The sequence below is a fragment of the Salvelinus alpinus genome, chromosome 25 (genome assembly GCF_045679555.1).
Source record: "Salvelinus alpinus chromosome 25, SLU_Salpinus.1, whole genome shotgun sequence".
NCBI classification, from domain to species: domain Eukaryota; kingdom Metazoa; phylum Chordata; class Actinopteri; order Salmoniformes; family Salmonidae; genus Salvelinus; species Salvelinus alpinus.
In genome coordinates, this window is record NC_092110.1 from 38637390 (window position 1) to 38655201 (window position 17812).

The following is a 17812-nucleotide window of genomic DNA, read 5'->3' on the forward strand; positions in this document are numbered from 1 at the left end:
TCCTGTGTAAAAATCCTGCTACTTAGCATTCAGGGGTCAGGATAGGTCCCTGTACAGGTCAACATGTCAACATCGGTGACGGTTCTATTCTGTCCCCAGGTGTAGCCTTGATATAACTGTAGCCAGTATTACGTGTTCACCATGGAACATTCAAGGACAGATGTGGGTAGCTTAGCTCTCACTGCCATTACAGGTGGCCATAATGTTGTGAGGGAGAAAACCAACAACTAGAAACCCCATCCGAGCATCACTGTATTGTCTGTCGAAGCATAATGAAGGAGAGAAAAAAGGATGTTGATTGTTTTTCAAAACTTTACAATTTACAACTTTTCTCAATGACGTAGAAGCATTTTTAGGAACTGTCGTTAAACGTAACAATGGCAGAACAACAATGTTCTCATGCTTTAAATACATTTTCAGAATGTCTTGCTTTTGTACCTGGGCTGTATATCTTAAACCACCTTTTGCAAAACTTTAAAATACAATTGTCATCAATAAATACAACATTTACTGTAAAGTGTTCTCTTCATAGAATACCAACACGTTGTTTTCATCAATAGAAAAAAGGTTGCAAATGTGTTCACTGTTTCCGGGCAGTCAGTAAATACTACTGCACAAAATGATTCATGTAATTATCAGTAGTAGGTCTGAAACAGATACAACACAGAGAAAGATCTAGCAAAGGGGACTGTCTAATTTCTAGGAATTGTTTTACAACATTGCAGACAAAGGGGACTGTCTAATTTCTAGGAATTGTTTTACAACATTACAGACAATGCAAAGAATGAAGTCATTATCTCCAACATTGCAGAGCTTTGCTTTGGTTTGGGTTGAGGCCTATACATTTATACCAGTTGTGTTCCTCCACTGTATTTACCTTTTCTTATTTATTTTGTGGATTGTGTTTCTGATTCAATGGAAGTCTACAAACCTATGAGCAGACAAGCCTATCAACTGAATGCATGGAATTGGATTGTGATGATACCAGTGAATGAATCCTGCACACAATATGCTTATCAGGAGTAATATTTGATGTGTATCAAATTGTTTGGTGAAATATGCATAAAAGGAGAGTAATCACCCATAATTCTGCACCTTTCGATAGTTGTATTTCCATGTTTCATGATTTAGTGACTGTAAAGAAAATGTATTAATCTACTGGGATTTTGTAAAAGACTGACTAAGTATTGATGAATGTATTTATGTTTTGAGAAGGCTACTTCATTGTTCCCAACAATAAAATTGGGGAGGGGACTGTGGATCGGTCTTCGTACATTAGTCACACAAAATATTTCATATAAGCACTGGCCTGACTTTGTCGAAACTTATGTGAATGATGCATCTTGCCATAGATATCCAGCATTTACAAAATTGACCAGATGGTGGCGCTATAACAAGATGTTGAAAATACAAACTTTGAAAAGGTCACACCCCTCTCCCCGTTTGACATTAAGTCATGAAATTCAGTACATAGGTCCCTCTCCTCACAAAGGAATACATTTTCCTCAGGGACCCATGATGGATTTTCCGGCATTTAGAATTTTGTTTAAAACACTTAAAATGCTACTCTTCTGGCACCGTATGGCCGATCTGCACAAAACTTGATATGTGGCATCTATAGGTCTTTCAATGCAATATTTTGCAGACTATTAACCAATAAACATTCACGTGGGTGTGATCTGGCACATAAATCAGTCAGATTTTGGTATTGTAACATAATTTGTTGCAAACACGGTCAAGCCTCAACATATGCAAGAACATTCATATCGACCAAATGGTGGCGCTATAACAGGCTCATGTTTATATCTCTTGATCTATTTGACTCAGAAAAGAAAATGGCACACTTGCTCAGGGATATGAGTCTAGCTAACCCACGTGATATATCAGACACTACTGGCCTGATTTTGATTCAACTTGGGTGAATGTGTCTTGCCGTAGAGACCCGCCATTTACAAAATTACACTGATTAGCCCAAGGGGGGCGCTGCATCATTCGTGGGGGGGCGACATGTTTGCCGTTGCCTTGCTTTAAAAATGCATTCACTGTTTTGCAAAAGGCCACAGAGTTCTGTGTCTTGTGAAAACATTTTGAAAATCGACATTGTTTCGTTCAATGCTTGTACGCAATTGAGAAAAACTAACAATGAATGTTCACACTTTTAGTTTCACTTTTGTACTCTACTCTGTACAGTTTCTGGGCTAAACATGTGGTTGGGCATTGCCACATCTTGTACAAGCACAGCATACCTCCAATTCTATAAGCACACACTGCGTATACAGATATGTGAGTGAGGTACACTTGTATACTCATCGTTATTGTTATAGTGTTTAAAATATCTGTGAAAAGTATGAAGAAAGAAATCTGAGTGCACAGACTAGAAGGTTGTATTTGAGTGTTACAGTGGTTTTATTTAGTCGTCCCTTTATGCATCTGAGAAGGAAATATTAAATAAGTTATAGAAAAAGTAAACTTGTTAAATTATGAATTCTTCTTTTTGACTCAAGGAACATAAGAACACATGAATATATTTTTTTTTTTCTCTGAACAAAAACCAAGGTATATCCAGCTTTTACGGGCATGAAGTTTGAGTGGTATTTCTGGGTAAGAGTTATTTCTGTTTCCCCAGAAATACTCATCCCTCACATTCATCCCTCACACTCACTCACACAACATGGATACAATTCAAACGAATAAATTAACGCATACTTCTTTTTCCCGGTCAGTGAGAGAACATTTGCATTGCGGTGAAAAGAGCCATGGACGGATTTTAAACCATGCAAAAGACAAAGAAACACATGCACACACACACTATAGCGTTACACTACTGCATGAGAGAAACTCTCTGAAAGGCACTGTTGGGATGGATTGACTAGAGAGAAACATGGAATGCAAGGAATCTTTCAGAGATATAATCTTAAAATGAGAAGCCCATCATCAAGTCTTAACCTGTAGTGCTTGCTCGCGATATCATTCTGGAGTGCAATGATTGAATGCAAATGGCATTCAATCATCATAGACTACATTCAAACCCCCATTGGTTACACACATTACTCTTTGGCAAGCAACATCACAGGGTTTCCCATTCTCTTACAAATTTCAGGTTTAGGGATGATTCGTGGATCGTTTTGGTCCAACACTGCTCTTTATGTGGCATGTACATCTTGTTCGAGTTTGGTCTTATGCCACACCAAAAATAAAATATGAGACGTTCCCTCTTCCAAGGCCACCCGTTGCTTAGAATGGAACTCTTCCACATACAAATATAAAAACAGGTCAAGTCTTCAGGACAAAGACACATTAAAAAGTCAGTGCTTGGGACAAACCAAAAGTGAAAACACTTTCTGTAAATGTCATCTTGCAATGTTATTTTTTTTTTCTCTCTTCGGGGCATTCCAGAAACAGCCCTTAGCTCCACCTCCTACCTCCTCTGCACTTCAGTAGATCTGAAAGATAGGTCAGGTATAACCAATATGATATACATACCACCTCCCCAGTGGGGAATTTGCCCCATATTGCTGACACCTATCCAGTCTTCTCAGATCAACAGAAGTTCCTCAGGAGGTTATGGGTTTTGGGGGGTTGTTTCTGGACGGGACCAGAAGTTGACCGGCCCCACTTTGTGAGGTGACTTCCTGTCAACCTCCTCCAATGGGGATGGCTGAGTGCAGCATGTGATAGGAGGGCATCGCTGAGGGGGAGGGGAGAGGCTTCACTACTGGGGCTGAGCGGGCCTCTGCTTGGTGGTGTCGTACGACCGGATCACGTCAGACTGTGACACCGCTCCGTTTTCCTCCTGAGAGAAGGCATAGCCGTCTAAGGGAAAACAAGCACATGATACTTATATATGAAAATCTCAGACGCCATTACAAAATCTCACACTGACCACCTGGTGAGATTTTCAAAATAAGGATGTATAACACCACCCCCACCTCTCAAAGGGCTTGTTCAGCCTACAGCCTACTGACTGGTCTACAAACCACCTTGCATAATAAATAACTACTCATTATTATTTGTAGATCAGTAAGTCTGTCACAATTTACCCACAATTCACCACAGGTGCAGTCAACTCGAACACACACAAAGCCTGTACCAAAGTTTGTTCCCTTCCCCTCGACAAAAAAACACCTGTGTTTATAATCCAGGCTACACGCGAAGCACTACTGCACACAGTACATTATCACACACTACATTATCAGAAAGCCAGGACAGTTAGAACAACAACCCACAGCTAAATTAGATATAGAGCTATATAGAGCTAATAACTCAATATTAGGTGAAGGTAAATGTCTAACACAGGATGTGATGGATGAGTCGGACTGGGGAGGGATCCAGCAGCTACCTACACAGTTCCTTCAGAAAGTATTCAGACACCGAAAAATTCTAAAATTGATTAAATGAAATTGTTTTCCTCATCAATCTACACACAATAGCCCATAATGAAAAAGCAAAAACAGTTTTTTAGAAATACCTTATTTACATAAGTATTCAGACCCTTTGCTATGAGACTTGAAATTGAGCTCCGGTTCATCCTGTTTCCATTGATCATCCTTGAGATGTTTCTACAACTTGATTGCACTCCACCTGTGGTAAATGTAATTGATATGACATGATTTGGAAAGGCACACACCTGTCTATATAAGGTCCCACAGTTGACAGTGCCTGTCAGACCATAAACCAAGCCATGAGGTTGAAGGAATTGTCAGTTGAGCTCCGAGACAAGATTGTGTCGAGGAACAGATCTGGGGAAGGGTACCAAAAAACATCTGCAGCATTGAAGGTCCCCAAGAACACAGTGGCCTCCATCCTTCTTAAATGGAAGAAGTTTGATGGAAGAAGTTAGAGCTGGCCGCCCAGCCAAACTGAGCAATCGGGGGAGAAGGGCCTTGGTCAGGGACTAAGAAGCCAATGGTCACTCTGACAGAGCTCCAGAGTTCCTCTGTGTAGATGGGAGAACCTTCCAGAAGGACAACCACCTGTGCAGCACTCCACCAATCAGGCCTTTACGGTAGACGGAAGCCACTCCTCAGTAAAAGGTATTTGACAGTTTGACAAAAGGCACCTAAAGGACTCTCTGACGAAACTAAGATTTAACTCTTTGGCCTGAACGCCAAGTGTCACATCTGGAGGAAACCTGGCACCATCCCTACAGTGAAGCATGGTGAATGCTGAATAATGATGCGGGGTGGTCTTTCAGCGGCAGGGACTGGGGGACTAGTCAGTATCGAGGGAAAGATGAACGGAGCAAAGTACAGAGAGAACCTTGATGAAAACCTGCTCTAGAGTGCTCAGGACCTCAGTCGGGGTCAAAGGTTCACCTTCCAACAGGACAACGCAGGAGTGGCTTTGGGACAAGTCTCTGAATGTCCTTGAATGGCCCAGCCAGAGCCCGGACTTGAGCCCAATCTAACATCTCTGGAGAGACCTCAAAATATCTAATCAAACCTGAAAGAGCTTGAGAGGATCTGCACAAAAGAATGGGAGAAACTCCCCAAATACAGGTGTGCCAAGCTTGTAGCGTCATACCCAAGAAGACTGGAGGCTGTAATCGCTGCCAAAGGTGCTTCAACAAAGTACTGAGTAAAGGGTCTGAAAACTGAAATATCACATTTATGTAAGTTTTTATTTTTAATAGATTAGCAAACATTTCTAAAAACATGTTTTTGATTTGTCAATATGGGGTAATGTGTGTAGATTGATGAGGGGGAAAAAAACTATTTAAATAAATTTTAGAATAAGGCTGTAACGTAACAAAATGTGGATAAAGTCAAGGGGCCTGAATACTTTCCGAATGCACTGTACACTACATGACCAAAGGTATGTGGACACCTGCTCGTCGAACATTCCAAAATAATGTGCATGAATATGGAGTTGGTCCCCCCTTTGCTGTTATAACAGCATCCACTCTTCTAGACTTTGGAACATTGCTGCAGGGACTTGCTTCCATTCAGCCACAAGAGCATTAGTGAGGTCGGGCGATTAGGCCTAGCTCGCAGTTGCCGTTTCAATTCATCCCAAAAGTGTTCAGATGAGGTTGAGGTCAGGGCTTTGTGCAGGCCAGTTCTTCCACACCGAGTTCAACAAACCGTTTCTGTTTGGACCTCGCTTTGTGCACGCGGGCATTGTCATACTGAAACAGGAAAGAGCCTTGCCCAAACTGTTGCCACAAAGTTGTAAGCACATAATCGTCTAGAATGTCATTATATGCTGTAGCGTTAAGATTTCCCTTCACTGGAACTAAGGGGCCTAGCCTGAACCATGAAAAACAGCCCCAGACCATTATTCCTCCTCCACCAAACTTTACAGTTGACACTACGCATTGGGGTAGGTAGCGTTCTCTTGGCATCCACCAAACCCAGATTTGTCCGTCAGACTACCAGATGGTAAATCGTGATTTATCACTCCAGAGAACTGCCCCAGAGTCCAATGGCGGAGAGCTTTACACCATTCTAGCCGACACTTGGCATTACGCATGGTGATCTCAGGCTTGTGTGTGGCTGCTTGGCCATGGAAACCCATTTCACGAAGCTCCCGACAAACAGTTCTTGTGCTGAAATTGCTTCCAGAGGCAGTTTGGAACTCGGTAGTGAACGTTGCAACCGAGGACAGACGATTTCTACACGCTACGCGCTTCAGCACTCGGTGGTCCTGTTCCGTGAGCTTGTGTGGCCTAACACTTCACGTCTGAGCCGTTTCTACTTCACAAAGACAGCAGGGCAGAAATTTGACAAACTGACTTGTTGGAAAGGTGGTATCCTATGACGGTGCCATGTTGAAAGTCACTGACCTCTTCAGTATGTCCATTCTACTGCCAATGTTTGTCTATGGAAATTGCATGGCTGTGTGCTCGATTTTATACACCTGACAGCAACGGGTGTGGCTGAAATAACCGAATCCACTAATTTGAAGGGGTGTCCACATACTTTTGTATATACAGAGCCTTGCAAAAGTATTCACCCGCCTTGGCATTTTTCCTATTTTGTTGCATTACAACCTGCAATTTAAATGTATTTTTATTTGGATTTCATGTAATGGACATACACAAAATAGTCCAAAGTGGTGAGGTGAAGAAAAAAAAATTTGTTTCAAAGAATTAAAAAAAATAAAAACAGAAAAGTGGTGCAGAAAAAAATAAGCAAAAATGTTTGGTGTTCACCAAAAGGCATGTGGGAGACTCCCCAAACATATGGAAGAAGGTACTCTGGTCAGATGAGACTAAAATTGAGATTTTTGGCCATCAAGTTAAACATTTACATTACATTTAAGTCATTTAGCAGACGCTCTTATCCAGAGCGACTTACAAATTGGAAAGTTCATACATATTCATCCTGGTCCCCCCGTGGGGAATGAACCCACAACCCTGGCGTTGCAAGCGCCATGCTCTACCAACTGAGCCACACGGGACCACAACGCTATGTCTGGTGCAAACCCAACACCTCTCATCACCCCGAGAACTCCCTCCCCACAGTGAAGCATGGTGAAAGCATCAACCTGTGAAGCATCAACCTGTGGGGATGTTTTCACATCGGCAGGGACTGGGAAACTGGTCAGATTTGAAGGAATGATGGATGGTGCTATATACAGGGAAATTCTTGAGAGAAACCTGTTTCAGTCTTCCAGAGAAATGAGTCTGGGACGGAGGTTCACCTTCCAGCAGGACAATGACCCTAAGCATACTGCTAAAGCAACACTTAAGTGGATTAAGGGGAAACATTTAAATGTCTTGGAATGGCCTAGTCAAAGCCCAGACCTCAATCCAATTGAGAATCTGTGGTATGACTTAAAGATTGCTGTACATCAGCAGAACCCATCCAACTTGAAGGAGCTGAAGCAGTTTTGCCTTGAAGAATGGGCAAAACTCCCAGTGGCTAGATGTGCCAAGCATATAGAGACATACCACAAGAGACTTGCAGCTGTAATTGCTGCAAAAGTTGGCTCTACAAAGTATTGACTTTGGAGGGGTGTATAGTTATGCACTCTCAAGTTTTGTTTGTTTCACAATAAAACATATTTTGCAACTTCAAGGTGGTAGGTATGTTGTGTAAATCAAATGATACAAACACCCCAAAAATCTATTTGAATTCCAGGTTGAAAGGCAACAAAATAGGAAAAATGCCAAGGGGGGTGAATACTTTCACAAGCCACTGTATAGTGTATATCCTAACACAATACATATCCTACTCAATAGTTTCTATTCTTCTAGCCCACAGACTACAGTAAGGTCCGTCTATTGAAACTACAGGGACGATTCTAACCTACCCCACTGTCAAAGCTCTATGAGTCCAGGGAAGTTTACCTACTTTACACAGATCCAACCTTGTGAGGGGCTCACTAACCTTCACACCTCGAGTGACCATGACAATCTCACCCCCTCCATGCCTGCATGTGTATGGAGGCAGTGAGGGAGGGACAAATGGCATTGTGGGAAATGTAGTCAAAGAGTGTTGTCAAAGACAGTACAGTATGAAGATAGACAAACTGATTCTCCAAATCCCCGATCACACTTGTAGGCCATGTCATGGCGACGTTGGCTAGCAAAGCTCATGCGTAGAAGCACGTCATCGGGTCTAACGGTCTTCTATGTTCAAATACTTAAAGACATTGGCTCCAATCTAGGTTGTGCCTTTAGGATGAATTTTACACTTCTCTCATTGACTTCTCAAACCCCGGCCTGGTCTGTTTGGTCTGTTTGGCAAGCGTTTCCGGACATCTTGTGATGTTGTGCCTTCTGGGTTTAGACACTGTTCTAGGTGGTGATGTTCTACTGTACTATAGAAGGAAGAGAGATGGACAAGTGTGAAGCACCACATTCTGTAAGGCGTGTGACTTACGAAGCATGTTCTGAGGGACGGACTCTGTGCTGTATGCCGACGATATGCTGTTCTTCTTAAACGTGTTCTTCAGGAGCTGAGCTCTCTCTGACAAGCTGCACACACACACACACACACACACACACACACACACACACACACACACACACACACACACACACACACACACACACACACACACACACACACACACACACACACACACACACACACACACACACACACACACACACACACACACACACACACACACACACACACACACACAGACAGAGAGAGAGAGAGAGAAGAGTACATCAGACAAACAAAAAGCATGCACACATTGACTCTGTAACGGTACCCCCTGTGTATAGCCCCGCTATTGTTATTTACTGCTGCTCTTTAATTATTTGTTATTCTTATCTCTTACTTTTTTTTTCTTCTTAAAACTGCATTGTTGGTTAAGAGCTTGTAAGTAAGCATTTCACTGTAAGGTCTACACTTGTTGTATTCAGCATTTCACTGTAAGGTCTACACTTGTTGTATTCAGCATTTCACTGTAAGGTTTACACTTGTTGTATTCAGCATTTCACTGTAAGGTTTACACTTGTTGTATTCAGCATTTCACTGTAAGGTTTACACTTGTTGTATTCAGCATTTCACTGTAAGGTCTACACTTGTTGTATTCAGCATTTCACTGTAAGGTCTACACTTGTTGTATTCAGCATTTCACTGTAAGGTCTATACTTATTGTATTCAGCATTTCACTGTAAGGTCTACACTTGTTGTATTCAGCATTTCACTGTAAGGTCTACACTTGTTGTATTCAGCATTTCACTGTAAGGTCTACACTTGTTGTATTCAGCATTTCACTGTAAGGTCTACACTTGTTGTATTCAGCATTTCACTGTAAGGTCTACACTTGTTGTATTCAGCATTTCACTGTAAGGTCTACACTTGTTGTATTCAGCATTTCACTGTAAGGTCTACACTTGTTGTATTCAGCATTTCACTGTAAGGTCTACACTTGTTGTATTCAGCATTTCACTGTAAGGTCTACACTTGTTGTATTCAGCATTTCACTGTAAGGTCTACACTTGTTGTATTCAGCATTTCACTGTAAGGTCTACACTTGTTGTATTCAGCATTTCACTGTAAGGTCTACACTTGTTGTATTCGGCGCATGTGACATTTTTATTTTTTATTTTCTCAATACAATTAGACGGTATAAAAACACCTTTTCCCATGAACCACTACTCCAGGGTCCTGAGCCTTAGCCTCCAGCTCCTGCACCTCATCAACCAGGTTCTTCCAGAAAGACCTCTTTACCCTGAGCGAGAGAGCGAGAGAGAGATGTACAATTATATCATAGAATGAAAGGGCTGTTTAAAGCGTAGTTGTTCCTCGGAAGCTAGTACTGTATGTATTAAGGTCTGGACTCACACTCTGAACGCCACGTCAAACAGCAGTGAGGTGGCAGGGATGAAGAGGAGACTCATCCAGAACACTCCTGAGGTGAACAGCATCTCTGCCTGCAACACACACACACACACACACAGACACACACACACACACACACTTAAAACTTTCAAACACGTGAATAGTAAGTTTGCTTCTGTGTTGCATATTGTGCAACACATTTGTCCAACAAATGCATATTGTTGGACATAGAGTGATCCGTACTTTACCTGACCAGACATGTCTGGTGCAATAGCTATAGCTGGCCACCAGGTGGAGTAGAGCCAGAAGAACAACACCCACAGGAACACACTGCCCCAGATGGCTATGTGACTGAACTACAGAGGGAGCAACAGAGCAGGTCAGGAAAAACACACTTTGCAATGGTTTCTCATATTCTGAATGACAGAAATGGGAAGCCTACTGAACCCACCAGTGTCCACGATGAAGTCTCCAGTCCAGCTTTGAGACAAACGGTTATCACCACAAACTGGGGGACGGAGAAGAGAGAAAACACCAAGTCACTTTACCAGGCAACATTTCATGAGGATATAGAAAATCAGAGGTGTCGTGTCTCTATCGAAGTCTTGCTACTGTGTGTATACTAAATTCAGAAACAATTTACCAAAGTGTTTTCAGATATTTCATTGAGAGCTGGGAAGGCTATCCAAAAACAAACCAGACCTTTCTTTTGGGCATGCAGTCAACCTACCGTGTAAACCATATTTCCTAAGAGAAGATAGTCTGGAGTCTTCCCGTTCCAAGACACAGTATCTGGAATAAAAGAAACCAAACATGCAGGACTGCTTAATACTAAAACGGACCGAGACAGCTAGACAGACAGGACAGACACACACAGCATACCGTGCTGGAACATCAGCAGGGGTAGCCAGAAGAGGATGACAGAGTGGAGGAGGCCGTTGAGACAGTGAGCCCAGAACACCTGCAGTGGGACAGGGGGAAACATATGAACAAAGAGGGCCTAGTTCCAACTTCCAAATGGACCTTAAGACCCTAATGCTATAAACATTTGATTGTGCAGGCATTGTTCGTTTATCTGTTTATCTTTGAAAACTTGGTAAAATGCCCAAATGTTGAAATGTGGGAAAAAAATTATTATGCAAATGTTACACGCCCAAATTCGTGCTGCTCACGATTGATAAATGAGAATGGCCTCTCGTCTCCTTTTCACAAGGCGATAATGTCCGGGGTTAATGGGTGGAGGGTGTACCTTGGTGTTGAAACCCAGTGCGTTCTGGGAGGTCTTGTAGAGTTCTGGGTATTTTAGCATGTTCTCTTTCTTGCAGCAGCGCTCAAATATACCCAGGGCCAGAGGAGGCATCGCTGTGAAGATCTGTCTCACACACACACACACACACACACACACACACACACACACACACACACACACACACACACACACACACACACACACACACACACACACACACACACACACACACACACACACACACACACACACACACACACACACACACAAAAAGACTAAAAAGTGATACATTCATATTTTACTAGGGGGTAAATCAGGGAGAACTCCATGTAAGGAGTGAATTAAGGAGTGTACACACACTTACCACATTGTAAAGACCAATGCACCAACGTTCAAATAGAATCTGACCAGAGAACCCGTTCACGATCGCAAACCAGATCTGAAAAACAAGATGAATGAGTGACTGCGGATCTCTGTTACACACTGGCATCCATGTTGACCTCAAAGGGTTGCAGAATTCTGGGAACTTTCACAAAATCCCAACGAGACATTAGAAGAAAAAGAAAAAAACCTGGTTGGATGATTTCCTGCTTATTCCTTCCTAATTCTGGGAATCTTCCAACTGGGACTTCTGGAAACTCTGGACCTTTTGTGAAAGTTACCAGAATTGTGCGGCCCTACTGAAGCAGCCCTACCTCTATGATGTACAACACTATGTTCTTGTAGAAACAGTACAGGATGCATTTGGACACTCGGTTGTAGTTCCACGCCCCATGGACTAGAAGAAGATTCCTCAGGTACTTAAACTGAAAAGACAGGGAACGAAACAGAGAGAGACAGAAAGAGAGACATAGACAGACGGAGCGAGACAGAGACAGAGACCAGATGCCACGTATTAGGGTTAGGTGATATCCACATGATCAAATCGGCGATTTGCCCTTGTTAAATAATGCCATAAATGATATTATTGCCCCCTAAAAACCAGTCTTCAAATACATTCAGAAGTATTGATGTGTTAAGGTGATAGAGGGGTTACCTGGGCGATAGAGTAGTCGGAGGAGTTGGCGGCCTGCAGGCCCTCGTTGCCAGAGATGCCCACGCCAACGTGAGCCGTCTGGATCATGCCCACGTCGTTGGCACCGTCACCGACTGCCAGGGTGATCACCTTCACCTGCCTCTTGACCAGGTCCACCACCTCCGACTTCTGCAGTGGAGACACCCTGGGGACACATGTGATATTGAACCATCACTGAATATGATTGTTTCTAGCAGGGCTCTTCAACCCTGTTCCTGGAGAGATACCGTCCTGTAGGTGTTCACTCCAACCCTGTTCCTGTAGAGATACCTTCCTGTAGGTTTTCACTCCAACCCTGTTCCTGGAGAGATACCGTCCTGTAGGTTTTCACTCCAACCCTGTTCCTGGAGAACTAACCTCCTGTAGGTTTTCACTCCAACCCTGTTCCTGGAGAGATACCGTCCTGTAGGTTTTCACTCCAACCCTGTTCCTGGAGAGATACCGTCCTGTAGGTTTTCACTCCAACCCTGTTCCTGGAGAGATACCGTCCTGTAGGTTTTCACTCCAACCCTGTTCCTGGAGAGATACCGTCCTGTAGGTTTTCACTCCAACCCTGTTCCTGGAGAGATACCGTCCTGTAGGTTTTCACTCCAACCCTGTTCCTGGAGAGATACCGTCCTGTAGGTTTTCACTCCAACCCTGTTCCTGGAGAGATACCGTCCTGTAGGTTTTCACTCCAACCCTGTTCCTGGAGAGATACCGTCCTGTAGGTTTTCACTCCAACCCTGTTCCTGGAGAGATACCGTCCTGTAGGTTTTCACTCCAACCCTGTTCCTGGAGAGATACCGTCCTGTAGGTTTTCACTCCAACCCTGTTCCTGGAGAGATACCGTCCTGTAGGTTTTCAATCCAACCCTAATCTAGTGCACCCGATTGTAATAATTAGCTGAATCAGGTTAGTTACAACTGGAGTTGAAGGAACAGGAGGGTATGTCTCCAGGAACAAGGTTGGAGTGAAAACCTACAGGAGGGTGGTTCTCCAGGAACAGGGTTGGAGAGGGCTGGTTTATAGTGTCTTACTCTGTCATCTGTCTGTCAAATGTTTTTATATTGAGGAGTAACAATGACATGAACTTTGCTACTATTGACTGTCTAGTCTACACACCAGTGTTACCTATTGACTGTCTAGTCTACACACCAGTGTTACCTGTTGACTGTCTTAGTCTACACACCAGTGTTACCTGTTGACTGTCTAGTCTACACACCAGTGTTACCTGTTGACTGTCTAGTCTACACACCAGTGTTACCTGTTGACTGTCTAGTCTACACACCAGTGTTACCTGTTGACTGTCTAGTCTACACACCAGTGTTACCTATTGACTGTCTAGTCTACACACCAGTGTTACCTGTTGACTGCATCTACACAGTGTACCTATTGACTGTCTAGTTACACACCAGTGTGACCTGTTGACTGTCAGTCTACACACCAGTGTTACCTGTTGACTGTCTAGTCTACACACCAGTGTTACCTGTTGACTGTCTAGTCTACACACCAGTGTTACCTGTTGACTGTCTAGTCTACACACCAGTGTTACCTATTGACTGTCTAGTCTACACACCAGTGTTACCTGTTGAGTGTCTAGTCTACACACCAGTGTTACCTATTGACTGTCTAGTCTACACACCAGTGTTACCTATTTACTGTCTAGTCTACACACCAGTGTTACCTATTGACTGTCTAGTCTACACACCAGTGTTACCTGTTGACTGTCTAGTCTACACACCAGTGTTACCTATTGACTGTCTAGTCTACACACCAGTGTTACCTATTGACTGTCTAGTCTACACACCAGTGTTACCTGTTGACTGTCTAGTCTACACACCAGTGTTACCTATTGACTGTCTAGTCTACACACCAGTGTTACCTATTGACTGTCTAGTCTACACACCAGTGTTACCTATTGACTGTCTAGTCTACACACCAGTGTTACCTATTGACTGTCTAGTCTACACACCAGTGTTACCTGTTGACTGTCTAGTCTACACACCAGTGTTACCTATTGACTGTCTAGTCTACACACCAGTGTTACCTGTTGACTGTCTAGTCTACACACCAGGTTGTAGTGTTTTATGGAGGGTTCTCATTGGTTGAATTTGCGTGATTGTCATTTTCAATCCTTGAAACCGTGAGATGATCACACCACTTGAAGAGATTGTTTGGCTGTTTATGACAAACTATTAATAATTCCTCTTTGAACCAATGACTTAGTCTATAAACTGCTTGTCCACTTTCTATGAACCCTTTATGAAGTAACATACCATGCTACTGTAACTTCAGTTGTAATTCATAGCAACAGCCTGAATGGAGGGCTCCTATGCTGTGATTGGCTACCTGCAGCAGATGACGGCCTTGCAGGATAGGGCCAGGTCCAGGAAGTACTGGCGCACCTCTAAGCTGAGGGCGTACTTCAGCGTCTCGCCGTCCATCACCAAGGCAACGTCGTTCTCCCTGTGGAGCGCCTCTCCCAGCATGCCACAGTGATGACCCAAGGCCGCTCGCGTCCCCTAAGATATAGTAAGTTATTGAATGTATGCCATTTAGCAGATGCCTTTATACAAAGCAACTTACAGTACATAGATGTTTTCGTACATACGGTTCCTCTGGGAATGGAATTCTCGGCCGTGGTGTTGTTAGCGTCATAATAATACATTTATGAATGACATGCTCAGAACAGAAAAGGCCTCATATCCAGTTGTTGTGTTTTGTTTTCTGTTGTTGACAACAGGAGGGCGAGATTGGGATTGACACTTACTTCCAGTGTCTCCTCGTTCACGACCAACAGCCCCATGTTCTTCCTCAGCAGCCTACACGAGTGACCTTGAGAGGCAGCGGGTAAGAAGGATGTAATTTGAAGGTACTGATCTATAGTGGACCTAAGTGGGTCTGAGCACTTTTAGTGTGTACTGGCAGGTGGAGTTGTGTGTGTGTGCCTCCTCACCTATATTGATGGCAGTCTCCTGCTTGTCTCCGGTGAGGATCCAGATCTTGATGCCAGCTCTGAGCAGAGTCTCTATGGTTTCGGGGACTTTGTCTTGTAGCTTGTCCTCTATGGCCGTGGCACCAAGCAACTGCAGGTTCTGGGGAAAAAATACAAGTAAAATACTTTTCAAATACTTGAGGTGCACTTGATATAGCTTACCTGGTCCAATGGAACCAGTGGAGCAGCGGCAAAAAGTACTAATTCTTCCCACCCTGCTTTCCGTCAAGCTTAAATCAAGCACATAAAGACATGGAGGCCGACTACACCAATGCCACATTGTAGCTACATCATAAACTCTTGTAAGAATCCATTTTGTATCGTCTTACGGGACAACGCTGTCGCTTTATGATAGTATTTTCTGACAGCCAGAAGGCACAGGGTCCTTTAGAAAAAAACACGGTGTCTACGGTGTGTCTTTAGTTTATTGTAAAGACAGGGTTCTTCTATTGGTTACCCTCTCGATGAGCTCATAACTCTCCTCCATTTTCAGAGCTCGGTTGGCAAGGGAGGTGGCGGCTCTCTGGTACAACTCAGCCCACTGCTCGTATGACTCATCTGAGATGTTGGTCACAGCGTAACACAACGTCCTTAGTCCTGACAAAACACACACAGAGCGAGACACAGAGCGAGACACACAGAGCGAGACACACAGAGCGAGACACAGAGCGAGACACAGAGCGAGACACAGAGCGAGACACAGAGAGAGACACAGAGAGACACACAGAGAGAGACACAGAGAGAGACACACAGAGAGACACACAGAGAGAGACACACAGAGAGAGACACACAGAGAGAGACACACAGAGAGAGACACACAGAGAGAGACACACAGAGAGAGACACACAGAGAGAGACACAGAGAGAGACACAGAGAGAGACAGATGACACAATGCTCCTGTACAGTACAGATCTGAGAGAATTGGATAAGTATAAGAAACATAGTGAAAATTCAGCCCAGCCAATCAGAGGGCAAGGTGGAGCTATGACCATATAGGTTAAACCTATCAGATCTAACCAGATCATTACGACAACATTAAATAACAACACTATACTTGCATGTGAAGGGGTTCATTGGCTAGCTAGTCCTACTCTATAACAATGCCATTTGAATGCGTGAGAACAGTGAAACTCTGGCTCACCCTCTGTGGCAAACTGTTCCAGGTGGTTGAGAGTGATGTCTTTGTACTTGGAGCTGTCCGCCAGTCTCTCGTAGATGACAGAGTCCTGTCAGAAAACACACCCAGATTGTTGCAACAAACGTGGCTAATTCTTTGAATGTGCAAGATATCATAACTGTTTTTTTTACCACAAATGGACATTGCACTGCTGCAAACTCGTTTTATTTTTTTGTATATTTTGAAACATTTAACTTTGAGCTAATTTACAACATGCATTTAATTTACACTGAACTTTTCCAAAAGGTCCTCATTAATAGTTTGTAATAGAATAAGAAAACAAGTGTGACTATCATGGGAAAGAACAATATGGCAAAGATTTTTTTTTCTTTCTTCAAATGCATTGTATCTGAAAGCAACAAAATATATAATTTACACTCAGTGACCAGTTTATTATGTACCGGGTCAGACACCCCTTTGTCTCCAGAACAGCCTGAATTCTTCAGGGCATGGATTCTATGTTCAGATACGATGTGGAGTTCAAACGTTGCTCAATTGGTATCAAGGGACCCAAACCATTACACCACCCCCACCAGCCTGTACCGTTGACACCAGGCAGGATGGAGCCATGGACTCATGTTGCTGACGCTAAATCCCGACTCTGCCATCAGCATGACAACAGGAACCGAGATTCATCAGACCAGGCAATGTTTTTCAACTCCTCAATTGTCCAGTGAGTGTGATCGCGTGGCCACTCGAGCCCTGTTTTTAGCTGATATGAGTGGAACCCGGTGTGGTCGTCTGCTGCAATAGCCCATCCGACGAGTTGTGCGTTTCGAGATGTCGTTCTGCACACCACTGTTGTACTGTGCCGTTATTTGCCTGTTTCTGGGACGCCTGTTAGCTTGCATGACTCTTGCCATTCTCCTTCAACCTCTCATCAACAAGCTGTTTTCACCCACAGGACTGCCGCTGACTGGATATTTTTTGTTTGTCCATTCTCGGTAAACCCTAGACACTGTTGTGTGTGAAAAGCCCAGAAGGCCGGACGTTTCTGAGATACTGGAACCGGCATGCCTGACACCGACAATCATTCCACACTCAATGTGGCTTAGGTCACTCGTTTTGCCCATTCTAACGTTCAATC

At 43.5% G+C, this 17812-nt stretch overlaps 1 protein-coding gene across 2 annotated transcripts in view; it reads right to left on the minus strand.

Annotated features, from left to right (window-relative positions):
- Nucleotides 1-2382: 2382 nt before the first annotated feature.
- LOC139553952 (probable phospholipid-transporting ATPase IA) overlaps nt 2383-17812 on the minus strand; it is a 32914-nt gene continuing 17484 nt past the window's right edge. For both annotated transcript variants that reach the window (XM_071366758.1, XM_071366760.1), the window contains exons 18-34: nt 16690-16774; nt 16006-16145; nt 15510-15648; nt 15324-15388; nt 14903-15075; nt 12533-12716; nt 12192-12302; nt 11861-11935; nt 11497-11619; nt 11130-11208; nt 10978-11039; nt 10699-10755; nt 10496-10603; nt 10251-10339; nt 10045-10137; nt 8829-8923; nt 2383-3813 (exon numbers count right to left, since the gene is read on the minus strand). In XM_071366758.1, coding sequence (XP_071222859.1) covers nt 3713-3813; nt 8829-8923; nt 10045-10137; nt 10251-10339; nt 10496-10603; nt 10699-10755; nt 10978-11039; nt 11130-11208; nt 11497-11619; nt 11861-11935; nt 12192-12302; nt 12533-12716; nt 14903-15075; nt 15324-15388; nt 15510-15648; nt 16006-16145; nt 16690-16774 — 1779 coding nt within the window. In that variant the 3' untranslated portion in view covers nt 2383-3712. The remainder of the gene's footprint in view (nt 3814-8828; nt 8924-10044; nt 10138-10250; nt 10340-10495; nt 10604-10698; nt 10756-10977; nt 11040-11129; nt 11209-11496; nt 11620-11860; nt 11936-12191; nt 12303-12532; nt 12717-14902; nt 15076-15323; nt 15389-15509; nt 15649-16005; nt 16146-16689; nt 16775-17812) is intronic.